This window comes from Salmo salar, chromosome 07 (genome assembly GCF_965601325.2).
Source record: "Salmo salar chromosome 07, fSalSal1, whole genome shotgun sequence".
In the NCBI taxonomy this organism is placed as follows: Eukaryota; Metazoa; Chordata; class Actinopteri; order Salmoniformes; family Salmonidae; genus Salmo; species Salmo salar.
In genome coordinates, this window is record NC_138297.1 from 20,368,917 (window position 1) to 20,394,854 (window position 25,938).

Consider the following 25,938-nt stretch of genomic DNA (forward strand, 5'->3'; position numbering starts at 1 on the left):
TCTTTTTTTCGTTTATAGGAAGAACTACACACTACCCCTAGTCATGGAACTTTTACAGCACATTGAGGGGAAATGACTGCTTTCAGTTTGCGTATTAAAATTCTGCACATATTTTTTTTTTTTTCAGGATGCCAACAATATTAAGTCAAATGTACAATCTCTTTTCATGGTGTCATCAACCCATGATGTGACTTCAGGTGTTTTTGCGATGGCGACGCAGTCTCTATCTCATGGTCTCTGACTTGAGACAACTTCAGACCAAATGTGGTCTTGGTTTAGGTCTTTTGGAGACCAGATTCAAGTACATGTTGCAGTGTTGAATTCTGTTTTGTTAATGTGATTGGGTCAATGGGTCTGTTCGGGCCACAATTTTGGCATTTTGAAGTCTCACAATTTGCTTGACATTTTCGTTTTTGACTGTATGACCAGAAAATACGTGCAGTTGACAAAAGTGACTGACTTTACAAATATGTGCTGGACTTCAAAACAAGTTTTGGATGCCCATCACTTCAGTTGGATTTATGGTTGCAAAATTCCAGTAACTTAACTAAAATTCCCCAGATCCTGTTTGGAGGATCCCTGAATTGCCTGCTTATTGTTTCCTGATTCCAGGAATATTCCAAACTGGGATTTCTGGAAAAACTGTCAAGTTTTGGAATACTGTTTTATTAGTGTATTAGCTAATGGTGTTCCAACCTTTTCTGTACCACTCAATCAATACTTGATTTGAAACCGAACTACGAGAGTTCATGAGCAGAAGGCATTAAACAGTATTTTTTTTTTTTTTTTTACTTCGACCTTGACCATAATACCCGTCGCTGTTGGCAATTGCAAGAAGTTGTACATTTGTACAGCTGAGCATTTCTGTGTGAGGATTAAAAACCTCTGGATTTGTTTGGGGTGGGGTTTATCCCCCTTAATGATCTGCTCTCTAACTCTCTGAGCTGGCCTCGCCCCCAGGTCGTGATGGTGACTGCGGCTCACTGGCCTTCAGAAGAAAGACAGAAAATGTTCCGTTACATTTTCAAAAATGTTGTTAATTGGGTCGCGTTAAACTATTGTTTTTTTTTTTGTTAAAATTTTTCCTGATATTTTTGGAATGAACTGAATCGTAAATGGTAATAGGAAGCTAATTAACATAATACCTAAGAATTGCTTGTTGGAATTGATCCCCACCCTGGTTTGTCTCACCAGTAGAAACGGATCCATGAAGAGACATAGGCTATCCATATGTTAAAAAAAAATAAAAAGATTCTGTCCCTCCTCCTTTTCGACCAACCAGCGCCCTCCTCTCCACTTCCGGGCCCCAAGAAACTGGACCTGACCAGGGAGAACCTGAATGCCCTGCTGGGCCCCAGCAGCTTCAAACCGAATAGCCAGACCCCTTCCACCTTTACCAGGGGCAGTGGCCAGACTGGCGGGGGCCGTGGACCAGGTACGACAAGGGGTTGGGTGCGGGGGGGGGATATGATGTGAGACAGGAAGAGGGATGGGTATTTCTACACATATCTTTGGAAAATTGGTATTATCAGAGTGAGACATTTGGGAGGTACATGATAGATATTGAGAGAAGAGACTGAAAGATGCGACGGGGTTAGAGGTAGAGAAGATTGCAGGTAGATTACAGAGTTACTATAGAGGGGGGGGGGGGGTGGAGCATGGATAAAGGCAACCAAAGCGCAAAAGGGTAGAGGGACAGACTTTGAGAGGAGGAGTAAGGCCTGGGAGGGAGAGGGGCCAGAGTTTCAAAAGTGACCTTTATGATGGAAGAGGAAGGGAATGAGGACACATGGGAGTGAGGGATCGGGAGCACGTACACCTCCAAGGAGAAGAGGCAAGCGAGGGCGCACAAGAGAAGCAAGGAAAGATCCTAAGGGTCGACTCTTTTAAGCACCCTATTCCCTATATAGTGCACTACCTTTAACCAGGGTCAAAAGTAGTGCACTATATTGGAAAGTGGGTGCCATTTGGGACACAGCCTTAGTTATTATTGCACATATCTTTGTTATTACGAAGGATTGCGTAATGTCTGTCCTTGTTTTGGTCCCCCTTTGTTGTTACTCCCTGCTTAAAGCCATCAGCTCAATATGATGCATTTTTAATGTTTTCTAACCCCCAGCACTGGAAAAGTTACCAGTCGCTCAGGGCTTTTGAGAACAGCACGGCCACCCCGAATGACTGAAAATAATAATAATAGCAGTCAAGTATCTTGTGGGAAAAGTGATGAATTGTCCTCGTGACACTTTATCCAGGCAATAGAGTGACTGTGCAATTTGCAAAATTGTCTCGTCATTGATTTCAATGCGAAGCCGACACCTTCAGTTCTTAATCACAGAGAACCTCTTTGAGCACATTTTCTTTGCTACAAAGAGTTGTTTGGCATTTTCAACGACCGCAGCACATGCTTCTAGTTCTATCCATCGTATCTGACTTTCTCCTACTTTACGAGAGAAGAGGCTACAGAGATGAGACTCAGGGAGGATAGAAGGAGAGAAAATATCTTCCGCGGGTTCCATCTCACTGCATTTCCCCCCGTGAAGCAGAAAAGCTTGGCGTATACATCGGCACATCGATCGGCCCTAAACTTCTCCTTAAACTCAGCACTGTTCAATGCCTCCAGGGGGCTAGTCGGGATGGAAGGGAAGAGTAGTGGAGGTGGAAGATGGGGTGGCCTAAGTGGCTGTAGTTTGTGTTGGGATTAGAGGTACAGTAGAAAGGACTTTACCCCTTCGTGCTTGACGACGTGTTCCTTTTGGTGTGTTCTCCTTGTGTTGTCTATTGGAAATCACTTTGTTTCTCAAAATGACTGAAATAGAATGTAGTCTAGAATGTGTTTCTTTCTCCCTGCTGAGCAGTGAAGCTGGGCACCAGTGATCCTAAGAGCCGTCTGAAGGACATCTCCAGAGAGGTGGTCATGAAGGCAGGGGAGGTCCGGGGAATACACCCCTCCAGGAGAGACCAGGACCGGAGGAGACAGGACGCCCGCTACCGAGGTATGGCGCTACACACACACACACAGTTTACACACACATGTCCTTGGTCGATGTAAATATCATAGAAGAGTGGTATTGTCTTTAGGACAGCTTTTTTTTAAACTTATGACATTTGTGTTTATGTAATATGTAATTGTTGTATTGTGTGTGTGTCTATAGTTTTGTTCAATGTTGTGTTAGTGTATATAAGTTGTTTTGTCTGAAACTTTGCTCAGCATGTTGCTGTTGGACACGGTCTCTCTTGAAAAAGAGATTTTAACTCGGTGAAAAGAAAACCGGTATAAATAAAGGTTGAATAAAAACACATGCGCGCGCGCGCACACACACAGGGAGGAAAAGTAACTGATATGAAATTATAGTGGCATTGCACTATGCATGTACACACACCAATGAAAATAGAAAATGATCCTTGACACAATGCTCTAAACAGAACACATACAATCCATCATTACCAACATAAAAATGCACAACAAACCAGCATTCCACTGTAATGGCCTACCAGGCAGGGTGGTTTGGGAGCAATGTGTCAGGACGGGGATCATGTCTCCCTCCCTTTTGAATCAGGCCCTTCCACATACCGTTCTCTATTCTCTCACTACTGGGTACTGTGGTAGTGTGTATAGCGTGGTAGTGTGTATACCCTGTTCTATTTGGATTCCTAGCTGCTGTCTGTAGCTGCTATTTCAATGTCTTGAGTGTTCACACGACAGTGTTAGTAGAGTATGTGAGAGTAGGATCATGGAACTCCTGGCCCTGGACCTATATCGCTTATATCTAGGCCAGCAATAGAAATAAGGCAACATCTATGGCCACATGAGACCCAATACCACCCTCCTATTGTCTACCTTCTCCCATCCAACCATAAGTAGTCCCTCAAAGGTGTTGTGGCTTGCTGTGTGTGTTGGTGGAGGACTTACAGGTAGATCGATTTGAAAGCAATCTCTAAAATTGTTCATAAGAACGGATCTAGGCTCAGCATACCCAAGGCCTAAACTGAACCATTGGAGGAAAATGCCAAATTGATCATAGGTCAGTGTCTACAGGCAACTTCACCCCTTTCCTCCTTGGTCTCTAACCCTCTGTCGTATTTCTCTCACCTGTCCTGTCGTTACATTTCTGTGAACACCAAACGGGTTGGAACTAGGGGCAAGGTGCTCGGAACTGAAATTGAACTAGCCCCCACAGCCACCCTGTTAGCACCAGGCTCACGTCCCATTATGATTGAATGCACCAGGCTAACAGAGGCTAGCATCATGGCTTTGATGAATGGTGAGGCTGGAGGTGAGTTAATGTAAGTGGAATAAATCTATATATAATACTGCTCGTGCCCAGGCGAGCTCTCTTCAAAGGTACTTGATCGTTTTAGTTTCAAGTTTTAACGCTATACACACGATCAGTTCCACTACCATATTTACACTATGCAGGGATACTGGAGTGATGGAGGTAGATGTGTATAGGGGTAAGGTGACTAGGCATCAGGATATATGATAAACAGAGTAGCAGCAGTGTATATGATTATTGTATGTGAGGGAGGGTGTGTGTGTGTGTGTTGGGCCCTATGAGCGTGCATAGAGACAGTGGAAAAATAAAATACAAGGATCAACTTGGATAATCCGTGTAGCTATTCTGTTAGATATTTAGCAGTCTAATGGCTTGGGGATAGAAACTGTTCCGTAGCCTGTTGGTGTCAGACTTGATGCACCAGTAGTGCTTGCCATGCGGAAGCAGAGAGAACAGCCTATGGCTTGGGTGGCTGGAGTCTTTAACGATTTTCCGTCCCTTCACACTTGGAAAAATAGCAAAACAAGAAAGTTAGCGTTCAGGTCAAATAGGGAGAGTTGGTCTCAATGGGAGACATTGGCTTCATTGCAAATGGTACCCTATTCTCTATATAATGCTAATAATACTTTTGACCACAGGGCTTTGGTAGTACACCATGTACAAAATAGGGCTCCATTTGGGATATTGCAGTTGGTGTTACCAGGACACGTTTTCATCTAGCACAGTGTAACTGTGTTGACATTTAGCTTCCAATCCTAACTGACAACCATGCCGTGTTAGTATCGCTACGCGCATAGTTAGACCGTCTTTGTCGCACGTGTGTACACATGCACGCACACACATAGCTAGACCAGTTCACAGAAACGCTTGCATAGATGGACACAAGCGCACAAAATCGCACATCAAATATCACACGAGTCTCTCACACACGCCATGTGAACAGAGCAAGTTACGTTCGAGGTGATTTAACTCCCAACCTCAGGGGAGGTTCCATCCTGAGGCGCTGTGGATTGTAACCTCTCATAACTCTCTCTGCACACCTGAGACCTCAGTGCAGGCCTCAATCCTAGATCACACGCCCTGTCATGCTATTAATTAATATTAATATGGGGATTTAGACACACTTATACCAGACCACTTCCAGTTTAAAATGTATATCCAGATCAGGACATATGAAGAATGTGTTGGAATCAAAACCCACAACCCTGAAATGGGAAAAACAATGCTTCATCCAACAGAGCCATTGGACCCGGTCATCCTAAAGATGAGTAATTGTCCCTTAGTGCGTCTTCTGTTAGTCTTTGTTGAAGCGCTCTATCAGTAAATAAAGTTAGACGGAAATTAGTAGGGCATATATTTAGCAAGTTACTGCATACCTTACTGCATACTCCTCCCCCTGAATAACATATCACTGTACTGTTCCAGTGGAGATGTCCAGTCTAATCATATTTTTCGAAAGTGGCCGGCATGACTCTGTGTCCTTGAAAGACAAACACTCGTGTAATCTCCCCCCCCCCCACACACACACACACACACACACACACACACACACACTGTCCTCAAAGTCATACACATCTCCAGGCCACAAACTCCTCTATTCAAGGAGTCATGGACAGCCAGCAGGGAGTATGTATACAGGCACTGTGTACAGACACACACGCACACGGCCACCTTTCATCATTAATATCTCCACAGATGTCACAGCGTGAGGTTGCTACCCATACTGCTATGCCACGGAGACACACACGGCATCCCGGCGTCCATTATTTACACCTTCCTCTTGTCTACAGACGTACAACAGACCACAACCTCATTGTTCCCATACTCCACTACACCCCTGCGGTCTTCCTTAGCAAACGCTGGCTTGGAATGACATTGAAAGTCAGAATTGTTGCACTTGGCAATGTGTCACAATACACTGGCATTTGGCATTAAGGGTGGCAGTTTGGATACTACGCCAGCTCGAGGGCAATGTTGGAATCAGCTTTTCCCACGTAGAAAAAGAGACTTTCTTAGCGACATCAACCAGAAAAGGTTATTTTCCTAAGAATTTTAAGGTCCTCTCCCTTTGCACCCTACTTTGGCCTCAGATGAATTGATGCGACTCAGTGGGTTTTGTTTGCCTCTTTTCGGACAAGCCTTGGCGACTTTGTAATGACAGAGGTCGCCCAACATGTTTATTTTGTCTCATATTGTAAGAAAAACATGGAACAAATTTGTCTTGTCATGTGGAATAACAGCTTCTTGCAATGAAGCTCTAAATAGGTTTTGCTAGAGGATTTTGTACCTCATTGTAGCCAACAAATTGAAGAGGACAGCAGCTTTTAACATGTAGGGTAAATTATATTGAGCAATATCTGTAGAAAAAGCTTACCACATCCTTGTAAGTAGCAGAAAGACCTCTAGGACAATGTCCTTACAAAATGTGTGCCGATGTCTTCCTAAATACTACACTTGAATACATTCTCATAAAATTCCGCTCTCTTTCCTTCAGATCCAATATCAGAGAGATACTCGCGCTCTGCCTCCCCGCCGGAGAACGGCTTCAAGCAGTACCTGGATACGCGTCTGTATGCCAGCCAGGGAAAAGGGCCCACCAGGACAGAGAGGACCCCCCACTTTGGCGGCAGGTGCTCCTCTCACGAGGGGCATCCTCACTCCCATTCCAGGGTCCAGGTACTACCAGCCCTGCCCAGCGGCAGTGAGGGTTCCGGTGGCGGCCATTACAGCCGGAGACTGGAGCAGCTTTCTAACGGCTACGACACGGACAGCAGCCAGGAATCGCGGGAGCGCCCTGGGAGCCGGGAGGGCGGCCGTAACTCCAGCTCCAGCAGCGGTAGCAGCAGCAGGCCAAGTCGGCTATGGAAGCCCATGCGCGAGGTGCTAAATGTGGATAGTGTGATAAGCGGTGGTGGTGGAGGGAGTCAGGAGCACCGGCAGCACTGCCCCCATCGGAGACCCTCCAGCCAGGAGATGGCGCCACCCTCCCACGAAAGAGACAGGGCACAGGACCAGGACTTCACATGGGACGGGCGCGAGGAGCACAAGTCCAAGAGCCTGATGACCATCTACGAGGATGAGCAGCGGCCCGAGACGGGCGACAGCCGCAGTTCACTGGAGTCAGAGGGCAAGGACAGGTCAAAGGTCAGCACGCTGAAGGTGCGTAGCGACAACTGGAAGATCCAGCGCACCGAGTCGGGATACGAGAGCAGTGACCGGCTTAGCAACGGCTCGGCCAACCTGGACTCGCCCGTGGTGGAGAATTTCACGTCCAAAGAGCTGAGGACCAAACCTGAGGTACACCTGACAAGGTAAACAGGAGTGTTATTTTCTGTCTGCTGTTGATTCTCTTATAAGATCATTTGAAGCACTAAGACATTTAGTTAATATACAGTGCATTCGGGAAGTATTCATACCCCTTGACTTTTCCCACATTTTGTTACAGCCTTATTCTAAAATGGATTACATAATTTTTCCCCTCATCAATCTATACACAATACCCCATAATGACAAAGCAAAAACAGTTTTTTTGAAATCTTTGCAAATTGAAATATTACATTTACATAAGTATTCTGAGCTTTTACTCTACTTTGTTGAAGCACTTTTGGCATCGATTACAGTCTTTGGTATGACGCTACAAGCTTGGCACACCTGTATTGGGGGAGTTTCTCCCATTTTTCTCTGCAGATCCTCTAAAGCTCTGTCAGGTTGGATGGGGAGCGTCGCTGCACAACTTCTTTCAGGTCTCTCCAGAGATGTTCGATCGGGTTCAAGTCCAGGCTCTGGCTGGGCCACACAGACATTCAGAGACTTGTCTCAAAGCCACTCCTGTGTTGTCTTGGCTATTTGTCACGAAGCCACTCCTGCATTGTCTTAGCTGTGTGCTTCGGATCGTTGTCCTGTTGGAAGGTGAACCTTCACCCCAGTATGAGGAACTCAGCGCTCTGGAGCAGGTTTTTTAAGGTACTTTTCTCTGTTCATCTTTCCCTTGATCCTGACTAGTCTCCCAGACCTTGCCGCTGAAAAACATCCCCACAGCATGATGCTGCCACCACCATACTTCACCGTAGGGATGGTGCCAGGTTTCCTCCAGATGTGATGTTTGGCATTCAGGCCAAAGAGTTCAATCTTGGTTTATTCAGACCAGAGAATCTTTCTCATGGTGCGAGAATCCTTTAGGTGCCTTGTGACCAGCTCCAAGTGGGCTGTCGTGCCTTTTGCTGAAGAGTCGCTTCCGTCTGCCCACTCTACCATAAAGGCCTGATTGGTGGAGTGCTGCAGAGATGGTTGTCCTTCTGGAAGGTTCTCCCATCTCCACAGAGAAACTCTGGAGCTCTGTCAGAGTGACCATCGGGTTCTTGGTCACCTCCCTGACCAAGGCCCTTCTCCCCCGATTGCTCAGTTTGGCCAGGCGGCCAGGTCTAGGAAGATGCCACAGTGTTCTTGGGGACCTTCAATGCTGCAGAAATGTTTTGGTTGCCTTCCCCAGATCTGAGCCTTGACACAATCCTGTCTCGGAGCTCTACGGACAATTCCTTCGGCTTCATGGCTTGGTTTTTGTTCTGACATGCACTGTCAATATGTGGGACCTTATATATAGACAGGTGTGTGCCTTTCCAAATCATGTCCAATCAATAAAATGTACCATAGGTGGACCAATATCAAGTTGTAGAAACATCAAGGGTGATCAATAGAAACAGGATGTACCTGAGCTCAATTTCAAGTCTCACAGCAAAGTGTTTGAATATTTATTTAAATAAGGTATCTGTTTTTTTTCTTCTACATTTGCAAACATTTCTAAAAACCTGTCTTTGCTTTGTCATTATGGGGTATTGTGTGTAGATTGAGGATTTTTTTTTTTTTAAATCAATTTTAGAATAAGGCTGGAACGTAACAATGTGGAAAAAGTCAAGGGGTCTGAATACTTTCTGAATGCACTGTATAGCCTACTTTTGAGACACCTTTTATTCACTCACTGCCTCCCTCCAGCTATAATCTCTTCACTACTCATGTTATGATTTGACTCAACTTCAAAATCTCTGCCATTTCTGAATAATTAGACGTCGCAAACAACCTGTTCTGAGAGTGAAGCGTGACCCTTTTATTTATTTTTTTAACATGCGTGCACATAGCAGAATCTACCGAGGTTATTGTGCTAGGGTCTTCAGTTGTCGGCACGCCAGTGTGTCTTGTTTGGCAATAATGATCTCAACTAGCTGACGACTGCTTTCTTCCCAAGAGGCACAGTCAGTCGATGGGCCAACACCAGTCTGACCAAAATGCGTTATGCAATCCAGCGTCTACTGACAATAGTGTAGTCATTATGACAATATAGTACAATATGTTAATTCATCCCTATGTATATAATTCAAATTGATTAATATATGATATAAATACATTACTCAATGAGTGAAAGATTTGTTTTCGATGAGTCAGTACTACGACTATATGGGACTATATACACTCAGTGAAAAAAAAACAAAAAACATTAAGACACTTTCCTAATATTGAGTTGCACCACCTTTTGCCCTCAGAACAGTCTCAATTCGACAGGGCATGGACTCTACAAGGTGTCAAGCGTTCCACAGGGATGCTGGCCCATGTTGACTCCAATGCATCCCACAGTTGTGTCAAGTTGGCTGGATGTCCTTTGGGTGGTGGGCCATTCTTGATACACACAAACTGTTGAGCGTGAAAAACCCAGCAGCGTTGCAGTTCTTGACACAAACCGGTGTGCCTGGCACCTATTACCATACCCCATTCAAAGGCACTTAAACATTTTGTATTTCCCATTCACCCTCTGAATGGCACGAATACACAATCCATGTCTCAAGGCTTAAAAATGATTCTTTAGCCTGTCTCCTCCCCTTCATCTACGCTGATTGAAGTATATTTAACAAGTGAGCTCAATAAGGGATCATAGCTTTCACCTGAGTTCACCTGGTCAGTCTGTCACGGAAAGAGCAGATGTTTATAATGTTTTGTACACTCAGTGTAGGTACTTTACTTGACCAAGAAATCCATGTCAAAATCTGTAAGTGAAATCTCTAAAAGGCCTTAATGTACGTAGATAATCTCTTTACATGCGTCTGTAGATCACTGAACTTTGTTGCTAGTTGATTTTAGTAGGTGATCGTGCCACACTATAGCCTATTGTATTGACACCCCTCACTTCAGTGCTCCATTCCTGTTAGGGCACAATTAGTATTGACTCTTCTCAGTCACCTGAATTCACCAATGCACCAAGAAGAGAAATGGATGTGAGCCATGCATGGACTAAAATAAAAAAGCTGTTCCGTAGATTTAGTATCAGATTACTCATTAATAAATCATTCACAGAACAAAGTAGTGTGGAGTGGATCTGGGTGGGTGGGGGTGTTATTTCTGTGTTTACTCTAGCAGTTTAGATTCAAAATCTCTTTTAAAGGGTTGGTAGAGGAAAAACCTGCATGTCGAGAGACACCATACAAAGGGACATGCATAGAAAGAAAGGCATTTGTCATGTGGTGTCAGCGTTTGACTCAGCCCTACCCAATTTGTGAATTTCAGGGATCCCTTCCCTCACCGGAGAGGTGACGACTCCAAGACAGACATCTTGCACTCCTCTTTCTCCTATGGTAAGCACTACAGGGTAAAGTTTCCCCTACAGTAGGTACAGCTCTAGGATCAGCTTTCCCTCCAAACACTGGTAATTCACCATTAGTTTTCCGGCCTTCCCATTATGCTTTGTGCCAGTTGCCTTTCGGCTCTCACGTACACGACTCTTTATTTGTTTTGTACACCTGCTTCTCAGGTACTTTTTAATGATGTTGTCCTTGTTTGTTAGTTCTCAGAAAAGCCAAAGCATCTGGCAAAATTCTCACTTTTGCCCAAAGCAAGAACACGCAAAAATTATTAAATGAGGCAGCTGTCCTAATTTCAAGTCAATATTTTGGCGACCTGGATGAGACCTCATCTAGACTAAATGGATTGTTGTGTAAAGTGACGATGGGTGAAAGAGGCAGCTGAACCTTTCCGATGGTAGGAAATCTAATTTTCTGTCAGCCACTATGTCTGATATGGAGGGAAGGAAGACTGGTGGAGTCATTATCATCAGAGAATGATAATCTTTGTCATTAGGTCCTAAAGTTTAATTTCCCCCGATAAGTTTAATGTGCAGTATAAGGTCTAGCGATATTAAGAAACACCTCTCTGTAATTTCCTTGATTTATGGTCCCATCAGTTGTGTTAAGGTCATAGCCCAATGGTGGAGATTCTGTATGGAAGTACATGTGAGACCGATTCCTCATTTACTGGATCTGACCTTTTTCCAGAGGAAAGTTTGTGTTCTGTGCAGTGCACAGAGTAATATGATGTGTCCTGCCCTGAACAATGCATGTATGAGCATGAAAAGTGGTGTGGAGAGGGGTGAATATCAATGTAAATAGTGTTTTAACACTCAATCAGCCAGTTTCAAAGAGAAGTAGAACAAATCACTAATTCCTGTGTCGGCTTGACGATAAAATGCAAACATCTTTTAGTACAAAAAAAATAACCGGAATAAAAGCCAGGTTTACAACTAGCTATAATAGCTATTTTTTTGCCCCCAGACAGGATAAAGGGAGATTAGCTGACATGACTAGCCGCAGGGTGGTTCGCCGCTCAGTCTAAGGGTAAGAACGTCTAAACGAGTAAAGGGCGCATGACAGCCCGCTTGGAGTTTGCCAAAAGGCACCTAAAGACTCTTCGACCATGAGAAACAAGATTGAACACTTTGGCCTGAATGCCAAGCGTCACGTCTGGAGGAAACCTGGCACCATCCCTACGGTGAAGCATTCTGGTGGCAGCATCATGCTGTGGGGATGTTTTTTTCGGCTAGTCAGGATTGAGGGAGAGATGAACGGGGATGATAGTGGACATCTTGAAGCAGGTGGGGATAACGGTCTGAGCTAGCAAGAGATTTGAAAATGTCAGAAAACACAACAGCTAACATACTCTGTGTCCTTTAGGCTACTTCTGTGGATTTGCGAGGCATATAAAACAAGACTTTGTGAGATTTATTTCTAATAGAAACTGAATTTATCCAATAGAAACTCTCTTGTTTTAGTTGTATACGGTTTGGACTAATTATTACACCACTGCTCTTTCTCTTCGGTAATGATGCAAGTGTGTGTTCGGTCTTCGGGCTGTGTGTGTATTATATCTTAGCCTATTCCTTGATACTAGGCCCTGCTTTACTGAAGTTGCTAGACATTGCAAGCCAAGAAATTGTGAGATAAAGCATTCCATTGCGATAGATATGTCTAGTACACGGTTCTGACTCCATCTACCTGGTGTTTGACCTGCCTATACTGTGCCCCTCCTCTCTCTCTCCATCCCTCACTGGCTCGCTATGAAAGATGCGAGGGTTTGTGTTCTCGGAAGTACGGCAGCTAATCAGTCTCCTCTGTTCCAAAAAACGGAATCTTAGGAGTCGACTCCTAGCCGAATCGAATCTCGAGAGGATTTGAGGACCATTGCTGGCAGCAGCGCAGCTCTGTTGTGAATTCATGTTGATTTTTATGAATTTTTCTATTCGTTTTAACCGAAAACTGGTAAAAAAAATGGCAGTTTAAACATTAAGATTGTTTTTCTCCATTTGTTACATCCCTAGCTCAGACACCCCTTACATATACTCTCTGATTTTCATCACGTTCCCACTATCTGATCCATCTATTCCACCAGAGAAAAAAACATTGTTTTGTAATGCTCCAATCTACGGCAGCCCTTTAAACACCCGTCACCAATTCTCAGAATTGAAATCCATGGAGTTTGTCCTTACAGAGCAGGGATGATGAGCGAGCTTGCGGGGGCCTCCCAGCTGTGCCCAGCTGAGCAGAAAATGCCACGACCGGGCCTGTCAGAAGGTGGAATTCCCTCATGCACATAAATAAAACGCCATTTTCTGTGGCACCAAATATTTTCTCCTCCCCTCCTTTTATTGTGTCCCCTCTTGATAACAACGAATGGGGTGAATGCGAGGTCTCAACCAGTGTTTAGAATAGAGGGATGGTGGGTTGGATTTATGTAAGTCTGGTGAGCTGACTAATTGAAGCGGAAAAGGGTAGTGTTTCGTCGGCCCTGTGCTAGCCCTTGAGCATCTTTGTATGCAGAGCAGAGCAATCCATGTGGAAATACTCCCTGGCAAGGAAACAAATGCTTTTAAGCCTTGGATGTATTTTTCACCGCTGGGATTTCTGTTCCCCTGCTTCCCCCCCCCCCCCTTTTTTTTTTTTTTTAATCGGTCACTTTTAGCAGTTGTTTTTCATTTGAAAACAGTGGTGACCAATGGAATAGATTTTTTAAAATATTTTTTGTAGCTTATTGCACACACAGTAGGACTACAATAGAATCTATTGATTTAATTGTTCCGGCACCATGTTGATTCATTGTCTTGCGCTTGGCTTCCGTGATATTTTTCTGTAACAAAATGTCATATTTCTGATTTGCGTCTCACAAAGACACGGGGGTTGGAACTTAAAATCTCAAATTTAGACTCATCATACTTAGGTGCTGATACGATATGTATTGCGATTCCATACTGTGATTTTATTGCAACCCTATGTCTGCTGCAGAGGGACGAGAGAGAGCCATGAGGAAACAAATTTTGATCAGTCATGGAAATAAGTGCTGAAAACAAATTGGCTCCATATAAGATAGAGAACAAGGTATGAATGGAGTTTTGGTCCAGGTATAGCCAATTGGCGCAAAAAACAATATAGCAATATTGTCGATACAATATATCATTAAAAATAATATCCCGATAGCTAACTATTGATTTTGTTCCCCCATCACTACTTGTTGATAACCTGAGTGTTGGATGTAGTCACCTTATTTGTGCCGGGGATGTTGACTCTGCTCCCTGCCATTGGAAAATTGTATTGACAAGCTACAGTGTTTTGAAGTGAATTTGGCAGGAGTTCAACTGTGGTACTCTGGCCCGGGCTGTGCTGCAGATAGGTCTGAGTAGATTCCAGATGTCCATTACAGGCTGAAATCCTTTTTAAAAGCACATGGGTGTGTGTGTGGGTGGGAGAATAGATGGCAAAACGATTTTAAAAAATCATCTAAGATGTAAGTAGTAAACACCATTTTAGAAACCACAAACCTTTGTTTTGTCTGGATATACAGTGTTACTTCTACAAACAACCGTAATAAAAGTTGAGAATGTGGATGTCTCTCTTCTGGAACAGCCATCCATATTTTGCCCACCTAAATGACAGCGCTATATTCCCTGTTGCCGGTATGCCAGCCTAACCACAGCGTACTAAAATGGATGCAATGCCTTTTAGAGAAGGCATTCTGTGTGTGACGGCTTCGAAAGGTCACGGCCGCTGTGGGGGGGGGGGAGATAAAGTCCAGCCGCTTCAAACAGCCATATCCAAGCAGTAAATCATGCCCTCACTTGATTTACTCCGATTGGCTCCTGCGGTTCCTCAGACGCTCGTCTGGAAGTCATAGACACACGCTCTGCAGTGCTAACTGTTGTTTTGCTATCGTGTTAGCACAACATCCCTAATGCTACCTGAATATGCCCCCTTAGACCAAATGTGGACCTGTCTCATTAACAATGAAAGTCACATTTTGCAGTCGATAATTACCCATCCTTTTCAATGCACCAACCTCTGTCACCAAGACACAAACTATCTCTATTCATCAATGCTGACAACTTATTGCTATGTAGGTGTTCATTTGTCTGTGAAATACGGAAGATTCTGAGCAAACAATTGAACGTCGTTGTGCTCAAGCATTTGTGGTGGCGTGTATTAGTCTGTGTCTAAGACTGTGTGTGTGTGCGCCCACTGCTTTGAGAGCAGGTCTTAGCTCTGCTGCTTCCACCTGTTGAGTTGGAAAGGGTGCCTTTTGACTCCCAATGGATAACCAAGCAGAACCAAAGCTTTCTCTGCTTTCTCAAGGAATTAATAGGCCTCTTTTGCATATTCATTTAAAACATTCATCCAGTCATGTGTGCTATCATATCTCTCCCTTTTTTAATACTCACATATTTGAATGAACATAGTAAATGGAAGAACCTATATTAAATTAATGGACATTTTTAACATAAAGCCTTTTCCAGGCAGGGTTTCTCTCTGTCCTGTACCAAATGAAACCCTATTTCCTATACGCTGACTATACCAAACATTAGGAACACCTTCCTAATATTGAGTTGCACCCCCACCTTTTGCCCTTGGAACAGCCTCAATTTGTCGGGGCATGGACTCTACAAGGTGTCGAAAGTGTTCCACAGGAATGCTGGCCCATGTTGACGCCAATGCTTTCCACAGTTGTCAAGTTGGCTAGATGTCCTTTGGTTGGTGGACCATTCTTGACACAAACCGGTGCGCCTGGCACCTACTACCATACCCCGTTCAAAGGCACTTAAATCGTTTGTCTTGCCCATTCATCCTCTGAATGGCACACATTCTCAATTGTCTCCTCCCCTTCATCTACACTGATTTTGAAGTTGATTTCAATAGTAACATCAATAAGGGATCATAGCTTTCACCCGGTCAGTCTGTCATGGAAAGAGCAGGTGTTAATGTTTTGTACACTCTGTGTATAGTACACTACTTCGGACCAGTGCTTTATGGGCCTGGTAGTGTAATACACTGCTCAAAAAAATAAAGGGAACACTAAAATAACACATCCTAGATCTGAATGAATGAAATAATCTTATTAAATACTTTTTTCTTTACATAGTTGAATGTGCTGACAACAAAATCACACAAAAATAATCCATGGAAATCCAATTTATCAACCCATGGAGGTCTGGATTTGGAGTCACACTCAAAATTAAAGTGGAAAACCACACTACAGGCTGATCCAACTTTGATGTAATGTCCTTAAAACAAGTCAAAATGAGGCTCAGTAGTGTGTGTGGCCTCCACGTGCCTGTATGACCCCCCCTACAACGCCTGGGCATGCTCCTGATGAGGTGGCGGATGGTCTCCTGAGGGATCTCCTCCCAGACCTGGACTAAAGCATCCGCCAACTCCTGGACAGTCTGTGGTGCAACGTGGCGTTAGTGGATGGAGTGAGAAATGATGTCCCAGATGTGCTCAATTGGATTCAGGTCTGGGGAACGGGCGGGCCAGTCCATAGCATCAATGCCTTCCTCTTGCAGGAACTGCTGACACACTCCAGCCACATGAGGTCTAGCATTGTCTTGCATTAGGAGGAACCCAGGGCCAATCGCACCAGCATATGGTCTCACGAGGGGTCTGAGGATCTCATCTCGGTACCTAATGGCAGTCAGGCTACCTCTGGCGAGCACATGGAGGGCTGTGCGGCCCCCCAAAGAAATGCCACCCCACACCATGACTGATCCACCGCAAAACCGGTCATGCTGGAGGATGTTGCAGGCAGCAGAATGTTCTCCACGGCGTCTCCAGACTCTGTCACGTCTGTCACATGTGCTCAGTGTGAACCTGCTTTCATCTGTGAAGAGCACAGGGCGCCAGTGGCGAATTTGGCAATCTTGGTGTTCTCTGGCAAATGCCAAACGTCCTGCATGGTGTTGGGCTGTAAGCACAACCCCCACCTGGGGACGTTGGGCCCTCATACCACCCTCATGGAGTCTGTTTCTGACCGTTTGAGCAGACACATGCACATTTGTGGCCTGCTGGAGGTCATTTTGCAGGGCTCTGGCAGTGCTCCTCCTTGCACAAAGGCGGAGGTAGCGGTCCTGCTGCTGGGTTGTTGCCCTCCTACGGCCTCCTCCACGTCTCCTGATGTACTGGCCTGTCTCCTGGTAGTGCCTCCATGCTCTGGACACTACGCTGACAGACACAGCAAACCTTCTTGCCACAGCTCGCATTGATGTGCCATCCTGGATGAGCTGCACTACCTGAGCCACTTGTGTGGGTTGTAGACTCCGTATCATGCTACCACTAGAGTGAAAGCACCGCCAGCATTCAAAAGTGACCAAAACATCAGCCAGGAAGCATAGGAACTGAGAAGTGGTCTGTGGTCCCCACCTGCAAAACCACTCCTTTATTGGGGGTGTCTTGCTAATTGCCTATAATTTCCACCTGTTGTCTATTCCATTTGCACAACAGCATGTGAAATTTATTGTCAATCAGTGTTGCTTCCTAAGTGGACAGTTTGATTTCACAGAAGTGTGACTGACTTGGAGTTACATTGTGTTGTTTAAGTGTTCACTTTATTTTTTTGAGCAGTGTATATAGGGGACGAAGCCTATGGCGGATTGGGAGCTGTGTTGTAATGCTCCCACGCTCCCAGGCTTAGCTAGCCCATTGACACCACTTAACAAGCCAGTGACTTATGTGTTAACCTTTGTGTTAACGCCCTCAGATAGAGTACACATTAATATCGGGCCTTTTTAGGTTTAATGTTCTTAGACCAGGGTCTCATCAACACACCTATAAACCATACAGAGTGGATGGATTACGTTGAGTGATGATGGGATTTATGGACAATATGGACAGGGTTGGGGGTTAAAGTGATGCTAGAAAGGTTTTGTATAATTTCAGCTAGTAGTTTTGAAAGTAGTGATCGTGAGTCAAAATTGTGTACAACGCCATCCTTTTCATATGTTACATTCTGAAAACAATAAGATTTTTTTTTCTTCCTGTAATTCGTATAATACTTTACAAATTATAATTTGTACAATACGTTACACATGTGTAGGTGCTTAAGATCCCGTTCAAACTCTTTTAATAACAAACTCAAATATTGTACGAAATTCCTAATGATTTTGAAATGAAATTACTTAGTGGCCAAATGGTCCATTATTTCATAATTGAATTTGAACAAACTGCCTAAGTAAATGTGGAGTTGACACCCCAGAGGATTATCATATTGAAATGATTTATTAATGTTTTGAAGTACAGAAGTTGAGTTTAAAACTGAATCTGAGCAACGCGAAGAGTCATAAGCTTGCGAGATCCTATATCTTTGTGTCCCTGCCATCCATACCAGCTTGAGTTATATTCCTCTGATCTGTGTGCTATTGGGGTTTCAAGCTGGAAGAGGAACCATTTATTAGATGTCAATAAATACTCTTGGCAGTTTTTTTTGTCCCCTGATCACTTTGACCACCATCAGTTCACGTTTAGATTTATCGAAAGCTCTATATTTTTACCATGGTTAACTTTTTTTCTCCTCCCATAATTGATTCACACAAGAAACTGAATGCAAGTATGATTGATGTTGCAGATTTTGAAGGACTGCAGATCAGCAAAAAACCCTGAGGTCTACAAATCTTGGCTCGGCAATCTTAAAATTGAAACGTCTGACGTTGCCTCATTTTGTTGCATCAACACAGCTATTTAAGACGTTCAAAGAGCTGTCAAAACATTCTGGTGTCATCATAAAAAAACCTGGGAGAGGTTGGAGTTCGTGACGACACGGATGATATTTGCAAAATAATCTGAAGCTCACATAAAGATGCTGAGCTATGATGGTAGAGCTTTTGAAACAAAATGACATCACTACTGTGAGATGATGATTTGAATGGCTTTCGGCACATGAGAAGGTGTCCTTTTCGGCTGCTCTGTGTAGTCCCATTCACTGAAATGGGATCAGTGATTTAGGTCCACAGAAATGGTATCTTCAAAACCGTCACCGCTGGAACACTAAATACTGAATGACGTACACAACAACACCAGAGGCCATAGTCAATCAAAGAGTAACTGGGTTTCAAAGTGTATGTTCTCATTTGGATTCATCCAGTAAACAAATGCATTTTAAGTGTCGTCGTGAGGAAATATTGTTTAAATTTGTATATATTAGCGGTTTTGATTCAATAAGGACCCAAGCTTACCCATATTGTTTCTTCTGCCAGCACAAGCAACTTAATGCAACTGTTAGCCACAGTTTTTGAACTATACTATTGAACTTGCGGTGCCCCTAACTTCTATGAAATTAACCAAAACCACATGACTTTATTAATGCACCCTACCTCAATGGGTCTCTTATGGTTATCTTTGTAACACTAAGGGAAAAGTGCACCACAATGCTATTAGTGATCCTGACTCTGCCGTTAATCACTTAAGAGATTATTCAGCCATTGATTAGATATGAATCTGATTGCTGATGTCTGAAACATTTTGTGATTTTTAAAGTGCGACAAGAGGCATCTCTGTAAGCAGTGACCGCAGCCGCCTTGCTGTTTTGTTATACAGCAGCTACGCTCCCCAGTCCCTCAGGTTTTCTCTTGGCAACAGCCCACGCGACCGTAAAAAAAGAGCGAGGATTTGCTACAGTATGGAGCAATGTAGTGGAGGGCTGTAAACTGCATCCCCGCTTTGTTTTTCATATTCATATTGTTTGGGTTGCTTGTCCACATTACAAATCAACAGCATCAAATTGAGAATCGCCACACGGATTTAGCGGCTTAAAAACACGCAGCGAGGGGAGGGCGAGGAAAAAGAATGACAACAGAGCCTGGACTCTGGAGTCCGATCCCAGCGTAATAATAGCATGCCAGCAGAAGGGATTTAGACAGTAATGCTCCTGCGGAGAGTGCAAAAAAAAAAAGGAAAGGGGGAAAGTCGAGTGTGCTGACGCGCCACAGATATCCTAAGCCACTCGCTCACGTCTCCAACCCAGTCAGCTGTTCAAAACCCGCCACAGTGCTGAAAACACACCCAACTTGTCAGTGTGCTTATACACTGAACAAAAATGTAAATTGTTGGTCCCATGTTTCATGAAGTGAAGTAAAAGATCCCAGACATTTTCCATATGCACAAAATATTATTTCTCTCAAATTTTGTGCACAAATTTGCTTACATCCCTGTTAGCGAGCATTTCTCCTTTGCCAAGATAATCCATCCACCTGACAGGTGTGGCATATCAAGATGCTGATTAAACAGCATGATCATTACACAGGTGCACCTTGCGCTGGGGACAAAAGGCCACTAAAAAGTTCAGTTTTGTCACACAACACAGTGCCACAGATGTCCCAAGTTTTGAGGGAGCGTGCAATTGGCATGCTGACTGCAGGAATGTCCACCAGAGCTGAGACCATCCAGTCTGACAGCTGATGAAACTGAGTTTGCACAACCGAAGAATTTCTGCCAAAACTGTCAGAAACCGTCATAGGGAAGCTCATCTGCATGCTCGTCTTCCTCACCAGCGTCTTGACCGCACTTCGGCATCGTAACCGACTTCAGTGGGCAAATGTTCACCTTCGATGGCCACTGGCACGCTGGAGAAATGTGCACTTCACAGATGAATCCCGCTTTCAACTGTACCGTGCAGATTGCAGACAGTGTGTATGGTGTCTTGTGGGAGAGCGGTTTACTATTGTCAACGTTGTGAACAGAGTGTTGCATGGTGGGGTTGTGGTATAGGCAGGCATAAGCTACGGACAACGAAAACAATGGCAGTTTTATCCATGGCAGTTTGAATGCACAGAGATACCGTGACAAGATCCTGAGGCCCATTGTTGGGCCATTTATCCATCGCTATCACCTCATGTTTCAGCATGATAACGCACGGCCCCATGTTGCAAGGATCTGTATACAATTCCTGGAAACTGAAAATGTGCCATTTCTTCCATGGCCTGCATACTTGCCTGACATGTCACCCGTTGAGCCTGTTTGGGATGCTCTGGATCTCGCCAATATACTGCAACTTCGCACAGCCATTGAAGAGGAATAGGACAACAGTCTACAGGCCACAATCAACAGCCTGATCAACTCTATGTGAAGGAGATGTGTCGCGCTGCATGAGGCTAATGGTGGTCACATCAAATGCTGACTGTCTTCTTATCCACGCCCCTACTTTGTTTTAAAGGTATCTGTGAACAACCGATGCATATCTGCATTCGCAGTCATGGCAAATACATAGATTAGGGCCTAATGAATTTATTTACATTTACAGATTTTCTTATGAACTGTAACTCATTCAAATCTTTTAAATTGTTACATGTTGCGTTTATATTTTTGTTTAAGTTCTCACTTTGCGTTAGCAAGGACTAGCATCGTTAACCTGAAGGCTAGCAAATGGGCATCGGCTTGGTACTTCAGCTCCGGCTCCCTTTGAGGGGCCTCAGCCTCGCTCATGCCGGATCAGACAGTGGTACACAGGGGGCCCGAGGGCACTCTACCAGACTGCCGCTCTACTTTGATACCTCTTCCCCCAACACCTGGCTAGGCCCTTAACATGACCCCAGTTAGATAACATGTCTGTGCTAGAGATGGGCAGGGAAACTCTGGGACCCTGTTTGAACATGGGATCAAAGCAGAGGCACAGCAATATTTTTGAAGTTTGTGTGTGTCAGTGAGGGTAAGGTTTGAAAATGTATTTTGAGAAGTCATTTTTGGTACTTGATTCAGAATAGGGCAGTGTTTCTAAGTGTTTTGTGCTAAGCGTTTTGTTTGTGTTTTGTATGTTTTACTAGATATAGAGGAACATATGCCAACTATAATCAGTCTTATAATAGCAAGAAATTCATACCTTATGCAGGGTATGTCAAATGCTTTAGCAAATTAGTAGAATTTTACCAAATCTAATGAATGTATTAATCTATTCCAGGTGAACACCCAGCAAAGTTTCCAGACTTGCAAGACGCACATCTCCTAAAATTGAGTCCAAGTTCACAAAGGTAAAGCATGATCATTGTACTACTTTCAGTAGAGTGAAAGGTTTCTTTCTTTCATTCTTTACTATAACTGAAAAGTAATGGAAACTATTGACCCATTTTGATGTGCCAGTATTGATGCTTGTGATAAAGTATTAAATCTTATTCTGGATAGATTGTTTTCCTTCAAGTTTGAAAATATATTGATGTATGTCCTATTCTCCTTGCGACAGAAGAAGAGCCTTCCGATATACGCATGGAATTCTGGAAAGGACGGAAGGTCTGGATGACGAGCAGGAGGATAACATCGATGGCAGCCCCAGCCCGGTCAGCCCTATTCCCCCATACCTGCCCAAAACCAGCAGCTCAGAGTGGAACAGCTATGACGACCTAGCCGGCTCCTTCTCCGAACAGGATGAGACCAAGCCCCTGGTAACCAAAGACCACTCCCCCCAGCCCCACTACCACATCCTGGCCCCGCTTCTCCCTCCCAAGACCAACGTCCACCGGTTGACAGACCAGTCGGGCTTCCGCGCTCCCCAGCTCCAGGAGCCCATTTGCACAAGCGCCAGGAACGAGGCCAAAAACGGGCCGATACTCTCCCAAACCATCCTCCGCAGGTGGATTGAGACGCCAGCCGAGCACAAGCTCTCATCGGACGCTAGCTCCAAGTCAGGCTCGTCGGACCAGGACCGGAACGATCTGTCGGCCAGTGAGAGCGGAGAGGAGAAGTTTCCCAGTTCAATGCCAGGGGACGACACTGACGACCTAGACTCCCCGGTGACAGGGGAGATGGTTCTACCTATAGGCCTCCCCACTACCTACTTCTCTGTGGACAATTGTATGACAGACACATACCGGGCAAAATACCACCAGAGGCCCGCCCTGTACATGATGACGAACGCTAAAGGCGGCGAACAACACGTGTCGTCTGGTGAGAGCGACCTGGGAGAGGGGGGACTCCCCATCCCAGAGGCCCAACCTACAGAGCCCCCCAAGAGCCAGCCTGAATCAGGTAACTGGAGCTCTCTGTAGATCATTTGCCACGTAAAGTGGAAGACACTTGGAGCCCTAGTTGTTTGTGGTCAAACCCATGTCACTATTTGTAGTTTTAGTGTGACCAAAGTGAAAGCATGTTTCCTACTATAGATTTTTTGGGTCATCAATAAATGTTATAAAAACTTTAATTAGAAGTCTATTACAGGGGTGAATAATATGTTTTCTTGGCGTATTCTAATATATGTCCCTTGTCTTTCGTAGGTTACTACTCCAGTAAAACTATAGCTAAATGGAATCCTGTAACACCCAAAGGACTTGATGAACATGGGTTTCTATGATGGAAATTCTACTGTTGAAGGGGCCTGGTACGAAAGCCACAGTTAGAAAAAATGTAATCTCCTTCTACAAGTTTTGAATCCTCTTACAGTGATGCTTATTTGCTTGTAGAGATGTCATATCAAAAGACAGACATGAATCTGGAATGCCAAAGAGATTGGTAACTCCCAGAGGCAGTAAAAGTCTGAAGAGTACTCTTCAGTTCAGCAGTAGTCTCAGGAGTCTTACGCCATGCCTGCAGAACGGTCTTCATGTGATTGTGATTGTGGCCACTAGATGGCAGCAGCAGTAATTGTGGATTTGCACAGTAGAAAGCCAAAAATAAATTACGAAAGAGGATGCAAACCTAGGATGGTTCTTGGTCGATGCAGGGACCTGCTCGAACTTACTTCCAAGGTCATTCACAGGTTGGCTCACTGAAGAATGTCTCCCACGAAACCACTTTTCCCCTCCAGAGATGATCAAATAAACTATATGTAACAATGACTAACTCATCTCTAACCAATTTACACTTTAGCCATAAAATCTATGAAATGCTTGTATTTATTTCTCAAATTATGGTAATTTCATTGTTCTACAGTGACTGCGCAACTTCTGCCTATGTAACAAGTTGAGGTAAATACGCCTTGAGCAGGTTTTTACTTTTAATGTCCAGTGTTGATGCAGTCATGGAATAAGGGAGATTTAGTTTGTGTACACTTATGCATTGTTTTTGTAGGAGCACTACTTTAAAATAAGTCCCAAGGGTCTCCCTATGTGGCCACAGAGGCACCTGGTGTTGGGTGAATCAGTTCCAGTCTGAGGTTGAATTAGTGTTTTAAAGGCCCAGTGCAGTCAAACTTGCTTTTCCTGTGTTTTATACAGTATATATTTCCACACTGAGGTTGGAATAATACTGTTAAATTGTGAAAATTCTAATATAATTTTTGTGTAATAGCTGTTTGAAAAGACTGCCTGAAATGCCAGCCTGTTGTGGTGAGATTGAGTTTTGACCTGCCTGTTGACATCACCAGGCAGAAATGAGTTGATCGACCAATTCAAAAGAGTTCCAAACCTCTCTGCCAATAACAGCTAGTTTTCAGTTTCCCCCTCCCCACTCGGAGCACTCCCATACAGTCCTATCAAAAATCTTGCTTGAGAAATTGCTCTTTCCTAAGAAGCTATTTTTTTCTTTTTGAACATTTTAATGAAAAACAAATTGCAGTAAGGTACTTAATTGTTACCCACAAATAATTTTATATTGAGATAAAAACAGCTACATTGGACCTCTTTTTAATAATTGTTAGGAGAGAAGCATCTCAAGTCATTGGTATCTGGTGTATATTCTAAGCTGCCTTTTCAACCCTGCCATCCCAGGGGTGTATTCACTAGGAACCAAATGGATGAAACTGGGAGGGACTAACCTGAACTTGTTCAATAAGAAACACACATTTTTGTTAAATGGTTTGCACTAACAAATGCACCCCTGACAATTCGCTGCAGTGTTTTGTATGGCTTTCTATCCCCAGTTCAGATCGCCTCTCACACTCCTTTCCAGATATAAGCCTCATTGTTTGCTCTTTTAATGTTTCTCCTGTCACATACTGGGCAGTGTGTTAAAGGTACGTTACTTTTCATGTTGTCAAACCATGCTTCTGTATATTTGTCTCCTGGATCAAACACATGTCAAATTCATTCAGTGTTTCATTTAGATGTTCCTGTACAATGGAACCAATTTGAATTAGTTCCAAAAGTTTAAACTCCAAGCTAAATCCAACCCACCTCAAACTTGTAAGTATTTGAAATATGAATTTGACGCAGGTCTGTTTTTGATTTACCTAAACTTGAACCAAAACCTCAAGAATGGATTGAGTACTGGATATTAAGTAAGGATTTTAAGAGTGAAGTAAAAAAGGCCTGTTTTTCTTCAGGTATTGTTCTAGTTTGACCCCCAGAGATTATCACAACATTGCCTACATGTACATGCTATGTCATTTTTTTTCATGGTGGACCATTCTAGTGATGCTGTAAAAAAGTAATTTTTGTTGTAAATGTTTTAATATATTGCTTGGCAGACTTCACTGCACAGTGCCTTTCTAGTTTTCTATGTCATCAAGTTGAAATAGGAGCCGTTATTTGTACAATATGTAATTTTTCTAGATGTTTTTTTTAACATTCAATTTCATTTTTGATTAACAGTTGTTTAATAAATAATTATATTTAACCATAGCCATGTCCAAGTTTTTTCTAAACCAGTTATTCTCATATAACATTATTAATGTACATAATTATAATATCCAGAATTATAGCCTACTTGGGGTAAATATAATCTCTGCAAACCTGAACCTAAATCTCACAAATGACTATTTTATGACTATGCCTGTACACGAAAGATTAGGGTAAATGTAATCAAACAAGTCTACAAAGATGTAAACAAAAAAAGAAACGTGCTTTCACTGTCAACTGCGTTTATTTTAAGCAAACATAACGTCTAAATATTTGTATGAACATAAGATTCAACAACTGAGACATAAGCTGAACAAGTTCCACAGACATGTGACTAACAGAAATGGAATAATGTGTCCCTGAACAAAGGGGGGGAGGGGGGGTGGGGGTCAAAATCAAAAGTAACAGTCAGTATCTGGTGAGGCCACCAGCTGCATTATGTACTGCAGTGCATCTCCTCATGAACTGCACCAGATTTGCCAGTTCTTGCTGTGAGATGTTACCCCACACTTCCACCAAGGCACCTGCAAGTTCCTGGACATTTCTGGGGGGAATGGC

The 25,938-nt window shown here is 43.7% G+C and overlaps 1 protein-coding gene across 2 annotated transcripts in view; it reads left to right on the forward strand.

The window, feature by feature from the left end:
* The window catches only part of LOC106608611 (ubiquitin carboxyl-terminal hydrolase 53), a 60,976-nt gene extending 35,593 nt beyond the window's left edge, over positions 1 to 25,383 (forward strand). The window contains exons 11-17 of one of the 2 annotated variants that reach the window (XM_014206643.3): positions 1,283 to 1,435; positions 2,856 to 2,993; positions 6,769 to 7,585; positions 10,824 to 10,891; positions 21,795 to 21,864; positions 22,074 to 22,855; positions 23,101 to 25,383. In XM_014206643.3, coding sequence (XP_014062118.2) covers positions 1,283 to 1,435; positions 2,856 to 2,993; positions 6,769 to 7,585; positions 10,824 to 10,891; positions 21,795 to 21,864; positions 22,074 to 22,855; positions 23,101 to 23,177 — 2,105 coding nt within the window. In that variant the 3' untranslated portion in view covers positions 23,178 to 25,383. The remainder of the gene's footprint in view (positions 1 to 1,282; positions 1,436 to 2,855; positions 2,994 to 6,768; positions 7,586 to 10,823; positions 10,892 to 21,794; positions 21,865 to 22,073; positions 22,856 to 23,100) is intronic. The other variant, XM_014206644.3, reaches the window with a different exon arrangement.
* The last annotated feature ends 555 nt before the right edge of the window (positions 25,384 to 25,938 follow it).